General features: G+C 39.1%; 1 protein-coding gene across 2 annotated transcripts in view; it reads right to left on the reverse strand.

Annotated features, from left to right (window-relative positions):
- STK32A (serine/threonine kinase 32A) overlaps positions 1 to 23,135 on the reverse strand; it is a 90,018-nt gene that overhangs the window by 29,997 nt on the left and 36,886 nt on the right. For both annotated transcript variants that reach the window (XM_036225225.1, XM_036225224.1), the window contains 2 exons: positions 17,960 to 18,133; positions 4,481 to 4,518 (listed from right to left, as the gene is read on the reverse strand). In XM_036225225.1, the coding sequence (XP_036081118.1) occupies positions 4,481 to 4,518; positions 17,960 to 18,133 (212 nt within the window). The remainder of the gene's footprint in view (positions 1 to 4,480; positions 4,519 to 17,959; positions 18,134 to 23,135) is intronic.

The raw sequence follows: 23,135 nt of genomic DNA on the forward strand, positions 1-23,135 counted from the left end.
ACTTTAAGGCCCATTCTTGTTGAACCTAAGTTTCCCTTTATTAAAAAAAAAAAAAAAAGAATGGATGGACTAGATGATCTCTAGAATCTCCCTCAGCTCTAACATTCACGGCGTTGGAGTGCAGGTCTAACACTTCCGTTCACCCGCGAGCAGGCCCTGCAAAGCTCATCAGGGCTCTTGCCCTTACAGCAAGGAGGAGGAAGGGGGCAGCGCCAGAAGCTCAGGCAGACCAGCTCGTTGTGTTAGCTGTTGGCAGGAAACTCATGTGCATTCAGAGGGTCTCGAGTGTGGGCATTTCCATTTAAATGTGGCTGTGGTCTTGATGAGATGTGCCTGTAACTGGAGGGGCTGTCATCTGATTCTCCTTCTTCATCCCACAGGCCACGCTCCCCCTGCCACACTTCACTATCTACTCTTTGATAGCATCCGGTCTGCTACTGAAGATAAATCTCACTGCCTTTATTGCCAGGGTTTGTTTTGTGCCAAAAGTGTTTTGTGTTTATGTGATGACATTTTAAAGGAGTAAAAGTAGCACTCATCTAGCTGCAAGTGGAGGTTTCTACTGCCTGAGTGGTGCCAACAGATGATTTCTGTAACTCACCCTGTCATAGTACATAGGGGGGCTCAGTGTTTTCTTTTTCTTTTTCTGCATGGGTCACGCTCAGGTTAAAAAGGTTTGATACAAAATAAGTGAGCCTAGAGACTTTGTGGTTAAGAGTCTGTTCTCTGGAGTCAGACTATTTGGCTGTGTTACTTTAAGAAGGCAACATTCTCTGTGAAGTTGGGATGATAATCTTCTCACAAGGTTATTGGAAAGAACAAATGAAATAACGATGGTGGATGGTGGAAGGCAGCTCAGCATTTAGCAGGAAGTAAGTGTTCAATCATTGCTGTTTGTCATGATCAGAAACTCCAGTGTCACAGAGAGCACAGTATTTATATATATGCAGTATTTATATATATACTATATATATTTAAAGATGCCACCCACTTAATGTTTAGGCACATTTTGGGACTCTGCAAGGGAGGAGCTGTTAAGGTAGCAGGTTTAGTTCTTCCTCACACCCCTGGACTGTGTTTTTGCTTTTCTTTATACCCCGTAGGATGATATTAAGAAGCCTAAATTATAGAGGATGCCATAATTGTCATTTTCTCAGAAATACCAGACAGACAATATTGTTCCTCTGATTACAGCATTTATTTCCTGGACAGTTTAAGAAAAACACAAGAATTTTAGATACTATGGAATTGATAGAATTGGATGGAGTACTTACATTGGTAGAATATGAAAATACATATCAGGACAATTGATTTTTGAGCCATCCAAGATCTAATGCCATCTTGGGCTCGGAACTAGTGAGTGAGACATTTGGGGAGAACGGTAGCGCGTATGCTCTAAATTAAAAACATTTTTAAAGTCAAGTTCTGATGTGCCAGCAATGTTCATTCACACCATGGAAAGATTCTCCATTCTATAAAAGGATTTAGCTCCTTCCAATATGAAACTTTCCTGACAAATACGAAACTGAATGGTGCTGGATGAAAACATAAGCAATGTGCTGTAATACACAGGTGACTTAGCGGGGCGGGCGTAGGAGGCACATCAGAAATAGGCACTCATCCTTCATGGCTGCTAAAATCTCCATGTAAGAGGTGCATAGGATGGCCCATCAGGGGTGAAATATAAATGTAGATAGAGAGGACAAATGAGGATTTCAAATAGTGAGATATGGCAGACCACACCAGAAGACCCTCCAAAAAGCAGGCACTGATTTGTGGTACAGCAGATTCTCACAAGAGCAGCTCTAGGCAATGAGCTCAGGGTAATGGGTTACAGGAACTGACTTATTGAAAAGTGATTGATTATACTTGCCGAACAATGCCTAAAGGCCTTAGTTTTTCAGAATCTGAATAAGAAAAAAGTAAATAAAATTTATTTTCTCCTCTCCCCACTCCCCCCTGCCAAAAAAATTATTTTCACCAGAAGATCTCAGGACAATGTTTAGAGACTAGCTCTCAATATTGTTTGTTTGTTTGCTTCTATCCCATTCAAGTATCCAATCCTTCTCAAGGCAATGCTTCTTTTATTAACTGCAGTGACTCTCAAGCTGAGTTCAGGATGGGAGCATAATATAGAAAAGCCTCACCTTAATTCGTCGTCCAAACCCAAAAACTCGAGAGCGAAAGGGGTCACTGTAAATCGTACACCAGAGAGGAGGTACAGTTGGGACTGTCCTGCAGGCCAGCTGGGGTGACTGCTCACAGTCTCTAAGCACCTGAGCCCCAACCCCACCAAGAATAAGACACCCTGAGAAGTGGGTTTAGCTCCCTGCACACGTGAAGGAAAGCAGAACGGGCCATTGCCAGTGTAGTTACACGAGAATTAGCGTTCAAGAAAACTGTTTAAACACAAGACCTAACACATAGACACCTAGAATCTTTGGTGTATCCCTTCTGGAATCAAATTAATTCTTTAGTTCAAGACAGGTACATACCCGGCACCTCCTCCATCTGATGCAGGCAAAGCCGCATAAAACTAGATGAAATCGTCTAAGCTTCTCTAGGAGAGAAAAGGCCCCTAACTGCCTCATGGACTCAGACTAGTACTTAACTTTACTGAGTGGTTTCCTTGTGGCAGACACTGCAATCAAGCACTTTATGTATAGTATGTGAGTCTTTACAGTGACTGTAGGAGGTAGGTACTCCTTTCATCCCTGAAGAAACCAAGGTGCAGAAAAGTTTAGGGAACAGGTTGATGCTCTCAGTTAGTAGGCGAATAGGGTTTTGAACTCAGGCAATCTGGCTGCAGAATCCGTGCACTTAATTACGGTGTTAGTAGCCTCTAAGGGTGGTTAAACGAGAGGATCAATTTATTTCTGAACCTTTCTCCTAATCTACCATCACCAAGTTGACAAGACCATGAGGAGGGGAAAGAAGCTGAATGAGAGAGAACAGGATGAGCTCACGGTTAAGACAAGATAAAACCACATCTGAGATCCAAGGTTAAAAACACCGTTCTCTGAAATGGAAGGTAAATCCTGAGCAGGTTTTGATTGATAAGACCTATATGTCTCCATTTAGGGCCTCAACAAGTGGAAGAGCAACATTTTGTACACAAAGAAACTGGGGCAGATGGGACAGAACCTCAGCTTGGTTCTGCTTGGCCAGACAGCCACGCACCTTTGTAAGGCTGCGGTGGGCAGACAGAGCACCCTTTCCTAAATCATGCAAAGGAGGCCTCTGTGGCTCGGGGAGGCTCTCTTCACTACTGTGAAACTCCACATAGTTTATTTGCAGCAGAGCGAGAGAAGATCCTGCTTCCTGTTTAAGGCAGGGACGGCTGGTGAAAGTCACCTTCACCATTTGCTCACATTTCTGAAATACAGAGAATCCGTTCCCAAATGTCAGAAGCAGTAAAGAGAAGGAAGAAATAAGGCGTTGAAAGAAAGTGGAAAAAATCTTTTTAGACAGTCTATAAATAAATTATGACCCTGAGCTTTGAAATTGGAGGCCACACGCAAAAGTGTTTTTTAGCCCTCGGAGCACAGGTGGGGGCTGGCCAATCCGGTTTAAAATGTGGCTGGGTAAATAAATAATGAGCAATGGATGGTACTTGGGGTTTTAGTCCGTCTTGCAAATCCCTTCTGTTAAAGTCAAATGAATAAGGAGCTTTGCAGATTTCCGATTCATCTAGCAGCTTTCTAAAAATAACAAGGATCGTATTGCCACTAACATTTATAACTCTCAGGCTGCGGGTCCTACACGTCTACTCCAATGCACCAATAAATCCAAATGCACATTAAATATTAGGAAGCGATTAGACATATTTAATCATTGCTGGCAAAAGCTTGTTCTATGGCCCATCTTTAATCAGTGTTTTTTGAACTTCAGACATTCATTTTTCACCTTCATGGTTCTTGCCGTATCCCTATATCACGTTCATAGCTGGGTACCACATATACCATCATCTCTCTTATATTTTTCTATAAACTGACTGATTTTTTAAACCGAAAGATCTTTGAACACAAAATGGGATATCTCTTCTGCAAGTGTAAAACCTTTTAGGCAATGAGAACAAAATAGTGTCACCAATTTCTAGGGAAATGCTATTGCCTGCCAAATGCTCTAAGCTTGAGGCCTGTCTGTCTTAATGAGAAAAGGGAGATGATTGTTATAAAGATATTAAGGCAAACCAGCACCAGAAAACTGTGACCGTTTTCTCGAAGAAATCAGTAGGAGTGGAAGAAAATTGAAAAGAGAATGGCTTTCTCATTATGTAAATTCAATGTTATTTAAGGGTGTATTGGTGCACTATGCCACTGCTATTAATACTAGAGTCCCCCCATATTGTCCCTCCCACTTACAAAACTCAACTGAAACAAGCAAGACACCTTTTCCACGTGTCATACTCCTTTGCAGGGGATAACTGATTTTGTTCTACATGCAAGTCATGGTGGTTGCAAACAGATCATCTACTTACCATGTTCATCAAGCAAAATGTTGTCAGGTTTCATATCCCTAGGGGAGTGAAAAGAAAAGAGAAAGTCGCTCATAATAAAACAAACAATCAGAACCGAAGGGGGAAAGGGAAAATGCTAACACAGGGTTGAACTCATACACTAGCCCCCGCCGCCCCCAGTCACTCCTAATCTCATTCAGTTCCCACAATGAATCTGTGTGACAGTTACCATTAATGTCCCCAATTTCTAGATCAGAAAACTAGCTTAAAGAGGTTAGATAACTTAGCCCAAGGTTAGAGCTAATAAATGGAAGAATGCGGTTCTGAATCTAGTTCTCATTCAAAAGCTCGGACTCATTGCTGCAGAATATGATGTCTAAGCATGTAAGTATCACTCCATAGAGTCATATGGGGCATTTAAATTGTCATGAGATAGTAGTACTAATTTTCATTTTTTATCTGTGTCACTCTGGAGTGAACATAACCACTCTATAAAATAAAAAGAAAAGGTCTATAATGTGATCGTATTTTAAACTTGAAGAGATTAGAATCTTTTTTTTAGGATGACGCCATCAGTCTCTAGTTACTTAACAAATATTATTCCTGAGGTAGTTTATCAGAAGGTTTGCACTAGTCTTCCCTGCTTTTGGTAAGATCCTCAATTCCATAGGAGGAATCCAACGAAGGGAGTAGGTTGATGATAAACACTTAGGGGAATGGCCTATAGAGTTTTCAAAATTCTCCTGAAACAAATGTGATTGTAAGCAGTTCTCAGTCAGAGGACAGCCTGGCCATTTACAACAGCCCTCGCTCCTCCACTCTCAGGCTTTTACTGTCCCCACTAATGTACCATTAACGCCCGTCAACCAGAATTCACAGAACCCATTAGGGAAGAAATTCTGAAACAGGTTTTGGGAACACATTTTCAGGCTAGTCAAGTGGCTTTTATGTCCCTTGAATAAGATGACCTTCGTCTTTGACAGACCGAGATGGTCAGAGTCCTCTTTCTTTGAAAATATTAATGAATAACAAACCTTTTAGCAACAAGTAGAACCAGGCTCATGCCACACCCAACAGGAAGGTGCGTGGGAAGCCCCATGAGCTTTGAGTATCTTAATTAGTTTGGTAGGTTCTGAAAGTTAATTCTGGTTTCATAAGTGATCTGAAGCTGTGGCAAATTTTTCTCTGGTGCAGGGTACATTTGCTAAAATGATATGAATGTAACGGGTTTTCAAATTGCATGTTTCTATGGCTATCTTATTTCTCAGTATTTCAGATTCCACCCCAAACCTTTGATGGGTCCCATTATTTCAAGAGTTATCAAGTCCAAACTCACTCATAAAGGCCCTTTCATCATCTGTCTCCTGTACTCCAGCCACATAGAAAGACGTGGTACCCTATGGAGGCTCCCTGCACCCCTTCACCTCCTGCTATTCCTTCGTTGGAATCAGAGCCCTCTCACCAGTGCACCCAGACAATACCAATTTATCCCTTAGCTCATATCTCAGATGCCACTTCCTGCAGGGAGCCTTCCCTGATTCTCCAATTCTGAGTCAGTGGCTCTCCTGTGTGTTCCCCAGGGTATACTTATTTCATAATAACATTTATCACACTTATGTTTATCTTTTCTCCAACTGGATCGTGAACTCCTTGATGTCAGGGATGGTTTCTAGATTAATGGCATACTCCATCACCCAGGCTCACATTGCCTGGTGGGAAGTAAAAAAAATAAAAAAAATAAAAAAATATTTATATATATATATACACACACACATATGTATGTATAAAAATAATTTTATTTTATTTTTTTTATATTTTATTATTTTATATATATATAATCTACCAAAGTGCTATGGTACCACCAAAAATCTACAGTTTAAAGCTTGAGGTAAACCAGGTGTTAGGCTCTTGCTCTTTTAGACCAGCATCTAGTGAGCATCAGTGTCTGCCAAGTGAGGACGAGGCCCCGGAGACCTTGGCTGAGAAAGAAGACACCTGGGTGTGGCAAGATCAGCATAATGATTTGGTGGCTGAAATTTATGAGGGCTTGCTTGGAAAATGAATTGCTGTGGGTCTGATACTTTAGGAGCTTTCTGTAAATCCCTGAGCATCATTTTTCTTATTAAAGGCACATTGTTATACCCACTACTTTCCCCAGAAACGACTTTGATGCTTAAGAATAATATAGATATCAGAGAGGTACCTATTAGTTTCATGTGATACTTCTTACTTCAATCTTATATGCATTTATTCATTAAATATTTACTTTGATAAGTCACCAAGCTAGGACCTAGGAAATATAAAGACAAATGAGGATGGAGGGGATAAGAAAATTTCCAAGAAACCATGCCGAAAGGTTTAAAGTGGTAAAGGGGCATGTTTACTACTAGATTCAGAGAAAGATTATGAGAAAAATCTAAGACAATTATAAAAGAAAAAGATTTTTAGCATAAAAATAAAATCAATAGGCACAGAGTCTAAGTCTATGGTTTTTCCAAAATGTGATGTAGTAACTTCTAAGTCACTATAGGGTAAATTGCGGTATGATAACTGTTTGTTCATGTACTGGGGGAAAGAAAATGAAAATAAACCTGTGTGCTAAACAAAAGTTTCTGCTAGAACAAGTCGAGATTTTCTAGTTCTGAAATTTAGCACCACTTCCTTTTCAGTCTTCTCAAATAATCCTAAATATGAAATAACTTATGCCAAAACGTTTCACTTAAGGGAATCTGTAATATAGTTTCACTTAAGGTAATCTATGATATGCTTTAACTTGGTGGTTACCAAACCTGGATATGTTTTGACCAGAATGGATTCTGTGACCAAGCTCAGTCTCACAGCCATCATCAGACTGTCTGTAAGCAGGCCCAGGTGTCTGTCCAAAAACAGACTCTTTTAGGACCTTTCGATGTATAGCCATGTTCAGAAATGACATCTAGTTATCGTCCAAATCCAAAAATATCAATCTGATTTTAAAAAGATGAACCTCTTAAAAGCTTATCTATGAACGTAAAGGCGTCGGAAAAGTACACCACCACTCTCAACAAATTCTGTGGTTAAAATATATATGGTGGTGTCTTACAACCTACACATCATTAGCAGGTAGCTGGTGAGTTTCTGCTCACTGTTATTTATTATTCTTGATGATTACAACGTCTGTGTGGATTTACACTTAATACCTTAGCTTCTCACTTCCCTGACTTTCCTCTAATAAGGTTTCGATCTATCCCACTCAACTATTTCCTTATTCCCATCTCCTTAATCATTCATTTGTCATTACTCTAGCCTACACCCTGGCCAGTATGACCTTCTATCAAATATAATTCCCAAACTGGCACATCTAACATACCGAATTCTCAGAGAAAGGAGTCTCTTCTGTATTCTATGTTCTAGCTCCCAGGTTTACAAAAGTACCCAGAACAAAGGAAGTGCTGAAGTAAATATCTGTGATAAAAATTAGTAAATCTGATTCCTTGGCTTCTTAAACTTCTGGAATAATAAGTCACGTATTTATTTTTCTCTTAAAGAAAAATGCAAAAACAAAAGAACAACCATCCTCTCCCTCGCCCTCCAAAAAAACTATCTCTATCTCTGCCAGATGCACTGTATTTACTGTTGGCCTACTAAAAAACTGAATGCTTTTAGCAAGTGGGCGATGTACATTAGAGTAAGAGTGATAAAGAAGTGATGTCTGCACAATTTGAGCCTATCGTTTCAGAAGGGAGACTATAGAATTTGGGGAGCGGCAAAGTGCAATTCTGGGAACACACATGCTGTAGAAATTCTTTACTGCATCTTGATGTGATGAAACAGAAAAGGCAATGTCCTGCCGAATCAGTTGATTCTTTCTGTGGGAACTAGAAATAGAGAACTGCAAACACAGTGCCCCCTGTGACAGAGTCCACGGCGGAGCTGATATATCTGCTGTTCTTGCTTGAATGACTTTACAAGACATTAGCAGAACTTAATAGGCTAATTACATCCCTTCGCCGCACCTATCCTGGAATCAGGTTGCTCACCCTGAAATCCGATGTGGGGTATTGTGAGAACAGGGAACAAGAAAATCAGTGTATCCAAACCAAAAATCAACTCCTCCAGTGTCCCACAGCTTTCTGACAGGTCTGCTGTCTGGGTTTAATTCTTCGTTACATAGTGTTGTCCTAGACTGGGTCATCTCCAAGTTCTTAGGGGAAAAAATATTATTTATATAATTCTATATGCTATTGGTCACATAAACAAATCTAAATTAAGAAAAGAGGTGGAGGTAGGCGAATGTGAGGGAAGATTATAAGCAAAAACATAGTTTGGAACAGAAAGCAGAAGGGAAAAGTTGATGGATTGGATTATTATGATCCAAGTCTCATCTTCCATCTCTTTCTTACCAACTAGATGATGATTCCTCTTTTTTCTTTTTTTTTATTGATACATAATTGACATATATCATTTAAGGTATATAACAATAATTGGATCTTTGTATATATTATTACTACAGGAAATCCAGTTAATATCCATCACCATATATAGTTATAATTTTTTTTGCTAGGTCTTCTTTGAGCACTATGCTGAATACCCTTCACCCCCAAACCCGTACTCTCTTTCTTAGATCCTTGTTTATTTCCCACCAAGCACTAAGCAACCTGTAACTCACGTGATTATTTACGTACTTAGTTCCTTGTTCATTGTGTTTTCTCAACTAAACCATAAACTCTAAGGGGACAGAAACCATGTGCCTGGCACGTAAATAAGTGATCAATACTATGTGTTCAATGACTAAACCTGAAAGAATGACGCTTAAGCTTTGTACTAAAATGTGTGCCAGGCAAAGTAAAATTTAATTTGGACCAAGTCACAGGTTGCATATTAACGAAACTCTTAACCCGTATAGAAATAATTAAAAGCTCAGTGCAGACTAGTTAAATGTTAACCTGTAAAGAAGCAGTTCTTTGCTTTTTCACAAATGGGTGGCCTTGTGTGAAAAGCGCACTTGGAAAGCTCCTTTTGAAACTGCTGCATAATACAAAGAAGGCAGATTCTCCTGTTTTCACAATGTGTAATTCATGCTCATTCATTATTCGGTAGCCTGGGAGCAGGTGCTGAATAGAACATGTCAACCTAATACCCTCATTACTGCATTGTCATTTTGTTTTTGAGGCTTAAGTGGCCCTTCTGCTATAGGAATGAGAAAAAAGAATATTTGCAAGGGCTTGTGAGCTACTGAAGGAAAGATTTAGCACAACAAAAGGAAGGGGCATTTTCTTAACCACGCCATAGAAAGTGGTAGCTGCAACCCAAATCTATGATCCCACTGCAAGAAACAAAATATCAATATACCGAAAGGAAGAAAGCCACCATCAAGTGAAACATGTACTATATAAGTAATCAAATAATCTATGATTCTTTATAATTTTCTCATACCAGACTTGCTGCTTTGATAAACTGAAAAAGACTTAATTCCCCTTTTAGAGGTACCAGAGAAATGTTACAAAAAGCCACAGACAGCTGAAATATTTCATCAAATCTGACATACAGAAGTAAGTAAAGATAATCTCTGGGCAACGTGAAATAGGTTACCACATACTAAAGCCAATGGACTTGACTTACTGAATATTCTCTAGGGTTACTTTAATTTTACAAACAATTCTAACAAGTTTTGTTATCTGATCTCCCATCTCATAATATATTTGAAGCAACATATTAGGAGTAAAGACAGAAGCTTCCCTGAGTAGCACCGGCTAGAGAAGGGAAGACTGAAATCTTAGCAGCTAATAAACTTTAAAAACGTACTGTACTAGTTTGCTAAGGCTGCTATAACAAAGTACCACAAATTGAGTGATTGAAAAAAAACAAACAAACCAGAAATGTATTGTCCCCCCGTTCTGGAGGCTGGAAGTCCAAAATCAAGGGATCTGCATCCCCTGCAGGTGAGGACCCTTCCTTTCTTCTTCCTAGCCTCTGTTGGTTTGCTGGCAATCGTTGGCCTTCCTTCCAGGATTCCATTTTCTCTTGGAGTTCTTCCCGTGTCTCTCCACATCATATTCCCTCTGACTATGTCTATCTTTGTGTCCAAATTCCTTCTTTTAATAAGGACACCATTTACATTGGATTAGGGCACACCCTGATGAACTAATTTTTATTCAATTACCTCTGTAAGGACCCTATTTTCTAATAAGGTCATATTCTGAAATAGTTGGAGTTAGGACTTCAACATACCTTTTTTGGGGGAATTCAATTTAACTCGTGATACCAACTGAAATTATATATCTAAACTAAGGATTGTTGCTATTGAGTAAACAGTACTAAATAGCTCATCTAACCTTGAGGATGTCTCTTATTTTCATTAAGGGTGAAACCAAGGGAACCTGATATGAAGAGGGTCTTTGCATCAGCTAATCCTATTTTTGTATCCTTAGTATACTCACTATATGACATTGGGCAGGTTACTTCGCCAGATCGTGATATTGTCAACTATCAAAAAAAGCAGTGTGTGAGAAACACTTAAAAGCCTACTGCCTCGTTCTTGGTATATGCATAATAGATGATAGCTCTCCTTAAGTCATTAAGAAAATGACAGGTGTACTTTGTACTATACATTAAATGGTTAAAATGTGGATGGGCAGAAAGGAGCAAACAACTTCAGGAATTAGAAAAACATCTCTCTACATAACTCATTCCAATAGCATCAGAAAGCTGGGATGTCACCATTGGCAAGTTCATTCATCAGGAGCTCATCTGTCACTCAGTGATTGTTGACTAAAATGATTAGCTGCAAAAAGATCTTATTTTTTTCCTACAAATTTTCATCTCAGGAAAATAAAATGTGACTTCTAAGATACTACAGTGAGTCGGAAAAGAAGATGAAATCTCAGCCTAGAAGATCTCTGATTAACAAACCGAAGACTTTGGTTAAAACAAATAATTTTGGTTCACAACTGAACTGCCAGTAAGACCGTGATTATTAAATGTGCTAATAGCTGTTTATCACACCTCACTCTCACATGGTCTTTAGACAGTTCACTGCTGTCACGCAGCCTTCTTGGGGAGCAGCCTCCTTGGGGAGAAACAGGTGTGTGGTAGGGAACTGAAGAACAATGAGATCGCACTTTGAAGAGCATCCTACCAGGGATGAGAGGAAATCACCCTAGACTCGTAGACATGGAAAAAGCATTCCTGATCATCGTGTCAAACCTCCTCACCGCTTGCTTGACAGGAAAGTTTGGGGTTATGTTTAAGGTCATACAGAAAATTGGTGTACGATGCTGGTGTAGCACAACTTGCATAATCCCCAGCCCCTGAGTATGTGTTGGTCATATGGCTTGCTTCTAAGCAATATTATATAGCAAAGGAGATGGGATGTCACTCGTGTGTGTGTGTGAAAGTTATTCAGTGAAATACACTATGTTGCTAGTAGACCCTCTCTAGCATCTTCTCTCTTGACTGAATTTGAAGAAATAAGCTGCCATGAGTCCTGTAGCCACAAAGAAATGAATTCTGATAACATCTTGACTGAACTTGAAAGCAGACCCTTGCCCAATCCAGCCCCCAGAAGAGAACCCAGTTCTAGCCAACACCTTGACTGTAGACTTGCAGAGAACCCAGCTAAAATGTAGCTAGACTCCTCACATGAAGAACTATGGGATAATTGGTATGTTAAGTCAATACATTCCTGGTAATTCGTTACACAGTATAAAAAATTAAGAGCATGGAGGAAAGCCCCATACATCATCAACACACAAAGGGAATGCATGGAAGAAATTAAAAGATAACATCATCCATAGCAAGCTCTACCTTCTACATCCTTCCAAGGATCATGTGTATATACTGTCCTCATTAATTTGGTCAGTCATCCATTTATTCAGCAACCATTCTGATTTAGATTATATGCCAGGGATTAGAACATGAGGGAAGTGTAGTCTCTACTCATAAGTTTAGGAGGGAGAGACAATGATTTATCAAAAATATTGTGATCCAAGGGTTACCATTACAAGTGTGATCATGACCTTTGTGAGTGTGAGTGTCACGTGTGCATGTGTAGCTCAGGACACAGACATACCTGCTTATTTACGGTATATGCCACCAAATTTAAACACATTTATGATGTGAGTTTTGAAGTGTTTACTTGACTTCCTTTCACACTATTATATTACCACCTCTAGACAAAGGGGAGTCATCGGTCCTTTCGCCTTCGGAGGTCGACACTGAGTATTGTCTGGCGAACATGCTCAAGAATCAGGTTTTGAATTATTTATGATAGAAGCATTATTCCTAAGTTTTTCTCTTCACTATTAAGATGATGATTTCTAGAACAATGATAGAAACTTCTCACAAGTAGTGACTGCAATCCAAAGGGGGAATGGGGGAGACCAATTTCTACATGCATCTTACAGAGTCTCTAAGACAAACCTGGGTGTCACTTAATGGTTTCTATTATTATGGCAAAGAAGACGAAGGTGATGAATAAAAATACAATCCTGTCTTTTTTTTTACAATCATAAGTTTTCTTTATTCCCACTTCAATGTATCAGTGATCAATTGCAGAGGAAATTTTTACGACTTTCTCTTGTACCGTAATTATTTACACAAATTGCCTAATTTGATTTTTATCATATTCCTATAGGAATTTAGACAGTGGTGAGTTATAACTTCATGAGAGTGGGAGTAATTCTTAGAAAGAGAAAGAAACAAACATCTACTCAACTAGTATTTTGATGCAAGATGACTTACTCTTCAACTGTCCCATAGAATTCTTCTCATTAGTTTAAATTCATAATTGAGTTTTCTTTGACATCTAACAAGGGAGTGAATACAAACTGTTGTGGACTGTAATTAATACTTTCCATCACATTATTCACTGCAGATACTGTGGCAATCCATAAATCAAATAGGACTGTCCCATGGAAAGGACTGTGATGAGTTTTATTTTCCTTATCTTTTTTTTTTAAAGAATAATCATTTTGTCCACATTTAAAAATTTTTATTCACTGATTTGATGTAAGTAAAAGGGAATATTGAATTAGAAATTGTGTGTAATTTGGAAGCTAAAGCTGATTTTAAAAGCCATACTCATAGAAAAACGTTTGACTTCTTGACTAACGAGAACTGTCTAACGGTACAATTCAAAATTAATGGTCGTTATGCAATGCTATGTCTTTTATGAGTATAGAAAAGAAAAATTCTAAAATTGAGGAAATTTAGCTAAACAGTCCACGTATTTAGGAAAGTACAGGAAAAATTTCAAGTCTGTGGATTTAAAAAAAATTATCTCCAAACGAAATGAAACAAAACCCCATTATGTCTCACTTGGAGTTTATAGCAGAAACAGGACCTATGGTGTTTAAAAGAATAACTAGGCTCGACATGGCTGGCAGGAAAGTCAATGCAAACAAAAAAATTAAAACAGCCCATTCAGTGTTCCCACAGAGGGACAAATGAGTACTTTCGTTTAGTTTCCCTTACAAGGACTAGACTCTCTTTCCTGCTCTGGATAGTAAGATGCTTTTTAAACCCTCCGAGGTCTCAAGAAACTTTGTTTTGTTACCCAAACTCATCATCTTCTCTGAATGACTTTGGTCTTTCTCACATAATTTCACTTCTAGTTTGAGGCTGTCCTGTAATCTGTTGGTTCCTATGGATCATCTTCACCTGTGCAGCGAGACTGTGGGAACCTGAAGGCAGGGGGTCATGGCTTACAAACCATGCCCTCCTCCGGGTTTACCACTGTGCTCCATCAATATCCGTAGGGTGACTAAGAGCTCTGTGCTTCTTTCGGGTGATGTCCCACCTACACGTTAGCTAAGTTATTTCCTGACCCAGAGTTTCATCAACTGTAAAATGGAAACAATAACACCATCAGCCTCTTGGAGTTTGGGGCAGATTGAATGAAATAATTCACAGTTGCTTAGCAGAGTGCCTGGTGCCCAGGAAACCCTCAGTAAATGGCAGCCTCCTGCTCCACACACATTTGCTGACTGCTATGGACAATTTTGAATCTCTTACCATGTCCAAAGGCAAAATGGTTCCAATCTCAATTTATTTTTTTGTTATTTATTTTTGTGATCGGAATTTAGAGGTCATGTTTTATAGCTGGAGTTTTATGCAGATGGTCTTTCTTTGTCTGGGGGGATCTGTTATATTTCATCAATTCTTGTTCTACATTCACATTTTAATGTCTTGGCACTCAGGATGTATCTTACAACCTAGTCTTCTAAGTAGCTGAGAGGTGTTTTGTTATCTTAAATTCAGTCGAATCCAGTATGAATTTTCTGATTCTTTTGAAGGAAGAGATTTTAGAATTAGAAGCCTCCATCTCTTCTTCTATGTTGCTCCCCATGCTCTTAACTCTGTCCCACAAGCCCCACCCTCGGAATGCCACCGTTGTTATCCGTTACATGCCGTAGACAAAGAGACACCGCTTATTTTTACCATGTCCATGTTTTTAAGCCATTTGACACCATTTCAAACAGATACCACTTCAGATTGATACCTAGTACTCTGAGGGCACAAAGTCCTGGTTGTAAGAGCTCTCTCACAGTTAAGGCTATGATCACTGCTGTCTTGGAAAGCCTTAGTGATGTTGATGTATGTCTCAATTTTCCCAGAACATTTTTGAATTTGGCCTGTTATCCTAGCATAATTACTAATAGCAACTCCTTTCATTCTCAGGAGTACTCTGGTTTGGATGACGTGTTATATGATCACCCAATGAGAAGACCAAGGTAGGTCTAAAATTTTTGGCTTGAACGCCCTATATTTATATTTTGTTTTTGTTATTTGTAAGCCTGGGTTTCTAGTCAACCAGCCATTCATGTGGGTCAGGCAGTGTTCATTCCTTCATATTCTTTGCTGCACACTGATTATGCAGTAAAAAACAACACACACGTGGCCCTAACTCAAGGAGTTTACAATTTAGTGGAGCAGACAGACATTAATTAATTACACACCCAGAATGTCACAACTCCTCAGGTAAGGTACAAGATGCTACAACTGCCTAGAAAATACTGCACATGGGGAGGCCAGGTGGTCCTTGTAGGCAATAGAATTACATCTGAATTGTTTTTTGATCTCAAGAGGATGTCATCTCATTTTAATACAGTATTTAAAATGTCATTGAGTTTGCTTTCAATTCGTGTGCCGTGGTAAGGAGACACTTCAGTACAAAGAGGCCCTTTTGAAGACAGGCATGAAGTAATATGATTGTGGGTGTGTAAAGGACAAGGAACGGAAGGTTAATTCTTGGTTTCTTATTAAAGTGGCAAAACGATAATGGGGCAATAAACAACGAGGGAGAGAAGAACAGAACAATGATATTTGGTGTTCATAAGCTCCTTGCGGGTACTAAGTACATCAGGTTTTGGTTTGGTTTGGTCTTTTTCCTCCTGAATTCCTTTTGGAACACAGTTTTAAGGGGATACTAAAAATGCTCATAGCATCTCGCGATGACAGGGGAAATGAAGCCCAGAGAAAGAAGGCACAGAACCAGTTTCAAACAGGGAAGGGGGAAGCAGGCTGGCTCTTACCATGCTGGCTTCCCATCTTTCCTGCCATCATTTCTGAGATCTACAGCGTCAACAACCAAAACAAACTGTGGCATGTCAATTCATCTCTGAGAAGGACTCCATAGGCTACACATATGAACAGTTCTCCCCGGACCAGAAACGAGTATAGGAGATAGTATGAGGGGAAGATTGCTTGTGAACTGGATTCCTAGTTATCGACAATACCAGGTATGTAAATTTGCTTCCAAGAATCTACATCATGAATGATTCACTGGTCTGCTTTCATTCATCTGTTGCCCGAAGAGCACATTTCCAATACAAATATGCCATTCCAAAGACAGGAAATTAAATCATAACTATGTCAGTGTACAGGACCAATGCTAAAAAAAAAAAAAAAAAAAAAAAAAAAAAGTCCATGATGCCCGGATGGATGAGAATCTCTAACTTATGATGCTGCATCGTTATCCACAGGCTCTGCACTAATTCAGATAAACATAAATGTCAATTAGTCACAGGTAAATATTGATCTAGCCAACTTTTTACTAAAAGACATAACTGCACTTTAAAAATTCAGCAAATTCTTTAAGGATTAGAGATGACGGTAGCAAAATCACATGTGTTGATTTTTTCAATTAATGATGTATAATCATTACATATATTTCAGATGTGTAATCAACGCAAATTTGGATAGTAGAGCTCTTACTCTAAGATTAGAGATAAGTAGGTTTAAATCTGGCAATGCCATTTATCAATTGTCTTTGGTAAATCTTTCAGCCACAATTTCCTCATCTGTATAGTGGGGATACTATAATGAAATGAGGGAGTCCTCCTTGAGTTTTGAGAATTTAATAAGATAAAATATGGAAGTATTTAGCAATGCCTGCTGGGTAGTAAGTCATTAGTAAACAGTAGCTGCTATGATAGTGATTAGGTTCAAAATTCTTATAAATGACCTGGATGATTTTAATTTAATGTCTCCTAATTATGGTTTTCTCATATTTAATACTAGTCTAACTGTATCTGCTCTATCACTTATCACAAATTATTACTGAGATCAAGTGAGATAGTCTATGGAAAATCGTCATTAAAAGTACCTAATTCTTTACAAATGTAAAGTATTATCCCTCCTTCTCTATTGTCTGTTTGGGTATATAGCTACATGTGTTACAGTTGACCCTTAAACAACATGGGTTTGAACTGCGCAGGTCCACTTATATGTGGATTTTCCCCAGTAAATACACGGTAGGTTTCCCTTATCCTTGGGTTTGGTATTGGCCAATTCAACCAACCTTGGGTCAAAAACATAATTTTTGATTCGCAGTTGGGAATCCTCAGATGCGGAGGCTGGACTGCATGAATTATTCTGTGCCATTTTATATAAGTACTTGAGCATCGAGAGTCCCCCGCGGACACTGAGGGATGACTACAGTTATGTTTAGGGGAGTCAAAAGTTATGTGTGATTTTCACCCGAGTCGGGGGGATCAGCACCACTAACCCACTCACTGTTCAAGGCTCAACTGTGTTTGTCTTTATTTAAAATAAATGCCTCAAGTGAGGAGACACGTTGCTTTCGCTGACTTCTGTTGCAGCACACAAAGTGGGGACTCAGTATGGGGGATGACAGGCAGATGTTAGGACTCAAATTTTCTCAATTTTCATCCTTCCCACTGTTGTTTATTTCCCTTTCATGAACTGCCTTAATTTCTATTTCAATTAATTCCTACTTTTAATATTAATTAAGCTTCTATATGTCACCTTTTCTCTTCTTCGTCTAGGCTTAGCGATAGGGTATCACCAATATTCATTGCTTCCGGTCTTGTTGTTTACTAACAGTAGCCTTGGGTACAACGTGCTTAGTTTCTTTTGACAACAACCCGACCTCAGGGGACTGTTGAAAGAATTAGGTAAGGATTAAATGCCATGTTCAACAAGGACCTGTGGAATGTCCCAGGTTGTGGACTCCTTCCTGGGCAGGAGCCTGAGGCTGTGCCCCTGCAGTTGACTGACCTGTGGATGATGCACTGGCTCTGCAGGTAATCCAAGGCCATGGCCAGCTCACAGATAAAGAGCTTCACAGTGCCTTCCTGGAAGCGGACGTTCTGCTGCAGGTGATAACGCAGGTCCCCGCCCAGCAAGAGATCCACTACCATGAACATGTCTTCCTCATCTTGGAAGGAGTACCTGCAACAGAATTGGAAATGAAAATGCATACAACACATTTACACGCTAGAGTCCCAAAGACCAATGATACCCTGCAGTTCAGAGCAAAGTATTGTTGAGCTAAGAGTCTGACTTTGGCTCTCAGGTTCCATATATATAAAATGAAAATTAGAGTATCTGTCACATTATATTTTAGTAAAGAATAAAGTATAATATCGAAGTCATACTTGGCATACAGTTAAGCACCCATTAACTGTTAGCTTACAAAGCTATAAAGCCTAGGAAATAAAGAAAACCCCATTAATCCACGTACCATTAATGGTTGTATCCTAACCATCCTGTTGTAGGAGGTCCATAAAATATGAATTACAAGGCCTTCTCGAACCATCCTCATGCCCATTATTTCATTGCCCAGCAACGTAATGACAAACCATGTCCCACATTAGTGATAAGAACGACATAAAAAAGGGCAATAAAGAAGAAAGAACAGAGTACAAGGAAGTAATTCCATCTGTCTGTGGCACAGAGAGTTCCAGGAAGGCTGCTCAGCAGAGGTAAAGCCTGAGCTCCATTTGAAAGGATGATGACAATAACAATAACTAAAAAATAAAGCCAATAATGCTAATGTTCCCACTGAGCGACTTCCCCGGGTCTGGCTCTGAAGCACTCTGCAGTGTGCCCTCTGCAGCCCCAGATGTGGCTCTCGTGCTCCCATTTTACAAATGGTGAAGTGAAGGCCCAGGGAAGTTTAACTTGCACAAGGTCAAACACTCCATAAATGGTTGATCTGAATGGTTCTCCATGTCCCATAGAAAGATCTGAGAAAGAAAAGTAGCACATATTAAACAATAGAGTGCTGAGTGGGGAAAGAAAATAGTTTGGGAGTTTGCTGGAATAACAGGTGTAATGGGGAAATTTGAGCCTGGAGAGGAGGTAGTGGGCAGATCCCATGACAGGTGCTCACTCAGAGTCTGTAGGTTTCAGGGAGACATTGAAGGGTTTTAAGCAAGACGTACGATCAGACATGAGCTTCACACTTGAAGGAGCATGGGGTGGAGGGATCAGAAGAGAAAATGAGCCACAGGAGAGCAGATCTGGCCTCTGTCATTTGCAAAGAGCCTTCTGTAAAAATACATTCATTCCTACTTAGATTTGTTTTGTTTCCCTCAAAGTAGAGACATGATTTCTAGTCACAATAGCACTCTCCATAACAACACTGTTTTGACATGTTTCTTTTGACATCATGTCATTTAGATCACTTTTTAAAGTTTCGTTTGAATCCAGGAATTAAATGCCTGCAAGTAGTGTCCAGGGATGTAAACCAATTCCTAGTGACACATTTCCTTGCTTAGTAAACAAATGTAGAATAACAATGATGGGAGAATTGTACTTAGTACCTTTTCTTCTTTATAATGATCATTGTGCTAAAGAAGAAGGAGGGGACTTGTAAATAAAAGGAAAAAAGAAATTCATGAAGCATTAATCTGAGGCAGTAACATTCTAATGAAGGCTAACTGTCCCTGATGTTTACTTGTTCAATAAGTAAAATTGTGTGTACCACTGACGACTGAGTCACACAGACAATGTCAGCAATTAAGCTCTTGGGGGAGAACTTAGGCAGAAACACAGGAAGTGCTTTGTAAAAATTTGAGAAATGCATCTTTGATGTTGCCTTTTAGGAAATGATTTTCTTCATGTTGACGCAATGACGGTTGACTCTGCCATGGGTTTAATGGGCATCAAGAGAGGTGCCTGGACCTGGGCTATGTGGTTTCCAATCCTTCCAACTGCACCACTGCCAGTTATATTCGTTGAGTTTTACAGGTCTTTCAGTAAGCCACAAGGTGCTAATTAATATGTAATCATGCCTGGGACCTGTTGCACCCCAGCATCCTCTCTGCTCATATAGCAGAAACAGTGATTACTCATGGGATGTGAGCAAGGTCTTCCGAGATGGCCAGCAAACAACGCAGAGGGGTGGAGTTTGATGAGGACCAGGTGCCAAAAGAAGGGAGAAGGGAGTGTTAACTGTAAATATATCTAAATGCCAATGGAAATAACCTACGCTGACCAGATTAGGATACAGAGTAGCTGTGACTGTGTTTAGCTCCACACAGGAGGCAGGTGGAGGGCAGAAATCTAGTGACAGACCAGAGGACTCCCTCCCATTATTTCATTTGAAGGGGAAAACAAAAGTTTTATTAAACTCACCCGAAGGAACAACTTATTTTATTGAAGCTTGAGTTATTTTTATTCAAAAAACAGACCGAAAAAGGTGCCCATTGAGGCAAAATAACAATGTTCGACTATGCAAGGGATTATTAATCAAAGGAAGAAGCAGCCAAGGCAAGAAGCAACATGTTTCCTTTGCCTAGGATGAATATAAATTTATTTAACTATGGAGCCAGGTTTGGCTGTTAAAAATCATCTTTCACCTCCAGCACATCAGATCTGAAACCCTCTATCTCAGATCTGCAACTCTCGGAGGGAGAGAAGAAAAGCATTTTATTTTCCGGAACTACCCACAATAAAATATGTGGGTATAATGCACTTGGGTGATAACTAGAATATTCAAGTTCATATCATAATCCGATATTTTTAAATGAAACATTAAGAACATTTTTTGTACCTTGGTCATTTATCACATAGACTTAACTATTGCGGTCCCATAACTTATTTATTTGTTTGGTTTTTTGTTTATTTATTTTTGGTATGCTATATTGTGGCTTATTTCTTAGTTGACAGCTCAAAAATGAACAGGCCTGGTTGCAGTGCATATGAAACGCATTGCAAAATATGTAAGAGAGGAAATAAGTAAAAAGACCACCACTCCATCGCGTTTGACCCAGACCACTGCAACAGGCTATTCATAGCTCCCTCTGTGCAATCTTGGCCGTCTTCAGTTCATTCTACACACCAGTTCTATGTTTAAAATGTGAGTCTCATGTTATTCAGCCTTGTAAAATCCTTTCATCTCTTTCCATGGTCTATGGGACCCTGTATGGTCTGGTCTAGTTTACTTTTCCAGACTATTGTTTAGCGTTTTTTCATTCCTCAGCTAGTAGTTCGTGCCTCCCTCTAGCTTTGGAAGCCGGCGATGTGGTGTGACCTGTGCCTGCATTCACAAAGCTGTCAACCGCCCGGTTATTTTCTATTCCTCTTTCAGTCTCAGTCCAAATGTCATTTCTCACAGCGCTATTTCTCACACTCCATACTAAATCATGCCTCCTCATTATACATGATGCCGTATTCTTGTTCACAGAATTTATCATAATTCGAAAATATTTTCCTGTGTGCTTTTGGGTTAACTGCTTTCGTTCCTCCTCTGCTGTCAGAATGCACGCCTGCTTTTATTCCTCCTTGGCTGCTCAGTTCCTGTGCACTGTCTGAAATGTACACTCTACAAATAGTTATAGAAAAAAATAGTACATTAATAAGTTAAAAAAATAAAAAGAGAAAAGGGTAAAACACAAGTTTTGGGTGGGTCTGTTATAATTTTTAGACATTAGCATGGTTACCAGATAAGATCAAAGAAGTCACCCATATGCTCGAAGCCATTTCATGGTGGCCATCATGAGATAAATCTGAATCTGAGCATCAGAAGAGATCTAGAATATTCTTTAATGCAGCATTTTTCATACTGTGGCTCATAACCCCTTAACGGGTTGTGAAATCGGTTTGGCTAGGTCAGACAAGCACCTGTTTTTCCAAGTAACAAAATAGGTTGAACAGCATGGAATAAATGCTGTTAACATGTAAGGCTAAGCATTGCTTATGAAACTTGTTTTTGGAATATGATGTGTCTCTCTGTGAGTATATCTACTGGTTGTGAAGAAAAATATCTTTCTTCCTATGGGGTGCAGTCAACAAATCCATGACACTGGGGAGCCTGCTGCCTGTTGCAGGACTTTAGTGCCAAATGCTCATTTACACACTACCTAAGCAAGGGTCAGTTCTTCTATCTGCACCTAGCAAAGCAAGGGAAACGCATGACTGGTATTAGTCATTGCTTTTAACGGCTCTTAGGTTTTGGAGAAAAAGGCATGAATTGATTAATCCAAGATGGAATCAGTTAAAAAAAAACACACTTAAGGAAAATACAAGTGGAAAATGCATAGGCCTCAGAGAGGCCTGGGTTTAAATATCACAATATCACATGTGAGTTTAGAGCGAGACTCTTAAAAGAAACAAACTCAGGATATCTGTATATTGGGAATATTTTGATGCACTATGTGGCAAAAAGTAAATTAGATATAATGCTTGTAATTAGCATTATAATGCTTGTAAAAAGCATTATATAGATATAATGCTTGTAAAAAGCATGGCACCTAGCATAATGGTAAAAAACTTGACCCTGAAGCCAGACTGCTTGTGTTCAAATCCTAGGTCTGCCCTTTAACATCTTTATAATTGGAGCAAGTTCTATAAGCCCTCAGCCTCCCCAACTATAATGATACATACCTCACAGGGCCAATGGAAAGATTGAATTAATACATATAAAGGGTCTAAAACAGTGCCTAGAAGATAATAAGTAATGGCCAAGTGTTAGCTATTATTATAATTACCTTTCTTTCTCTACCTATGACTATAACATAGCTCTGGTTTAAGCAGATAAATTTGTTTTATTCAGTCATTTCTTATATCTTACATGAGGTAATTATATAAAGATATTTAATGTCAATGATATAATTAACATGGCTCCCATTAGTTGAGCTCTTACTACACATGACACTGCTAAGTATCTTATGAATATTATTGCATTTCATTGTTACTACAAACCTATGAAGTAAGTAGTAAAATTATCCCCATTTTTATTAATCATAAGATTTTAGGATTAATCCTCAAAATGTTAGAAACCATTTCCATCAACATATTAAAAAAGTTATAGACCATGACTGAAAAGATTAACAACTGAAATCAATCAATATAATACAACATATTAATAAAGGATCATCTCAATAGAACGGGAAAATCATTTGACAAAATACAGCATTCATTCATGATAAAAACTCTTAAACTTGGA

The sequence above is a fragment of the Rousettus aegyptiacus genome, unplaced genomic scaffold (genome assembly GCF_014176215.1).
Source record: "Rousettus aegyptiacus isolate mRouAeg1 unplaced genomic scaffold, mRouAeg1.p scaffold_m13_p_7, whole genome shotgun sequence".
Classification (NCBI taxonomy): domain Eukaryota; kingdom Metazoa; phylum Chordata; class Mammalia; order Chiroptera; family Pteropodidae; genus Rousettus; species Rousettus aegyptiacus.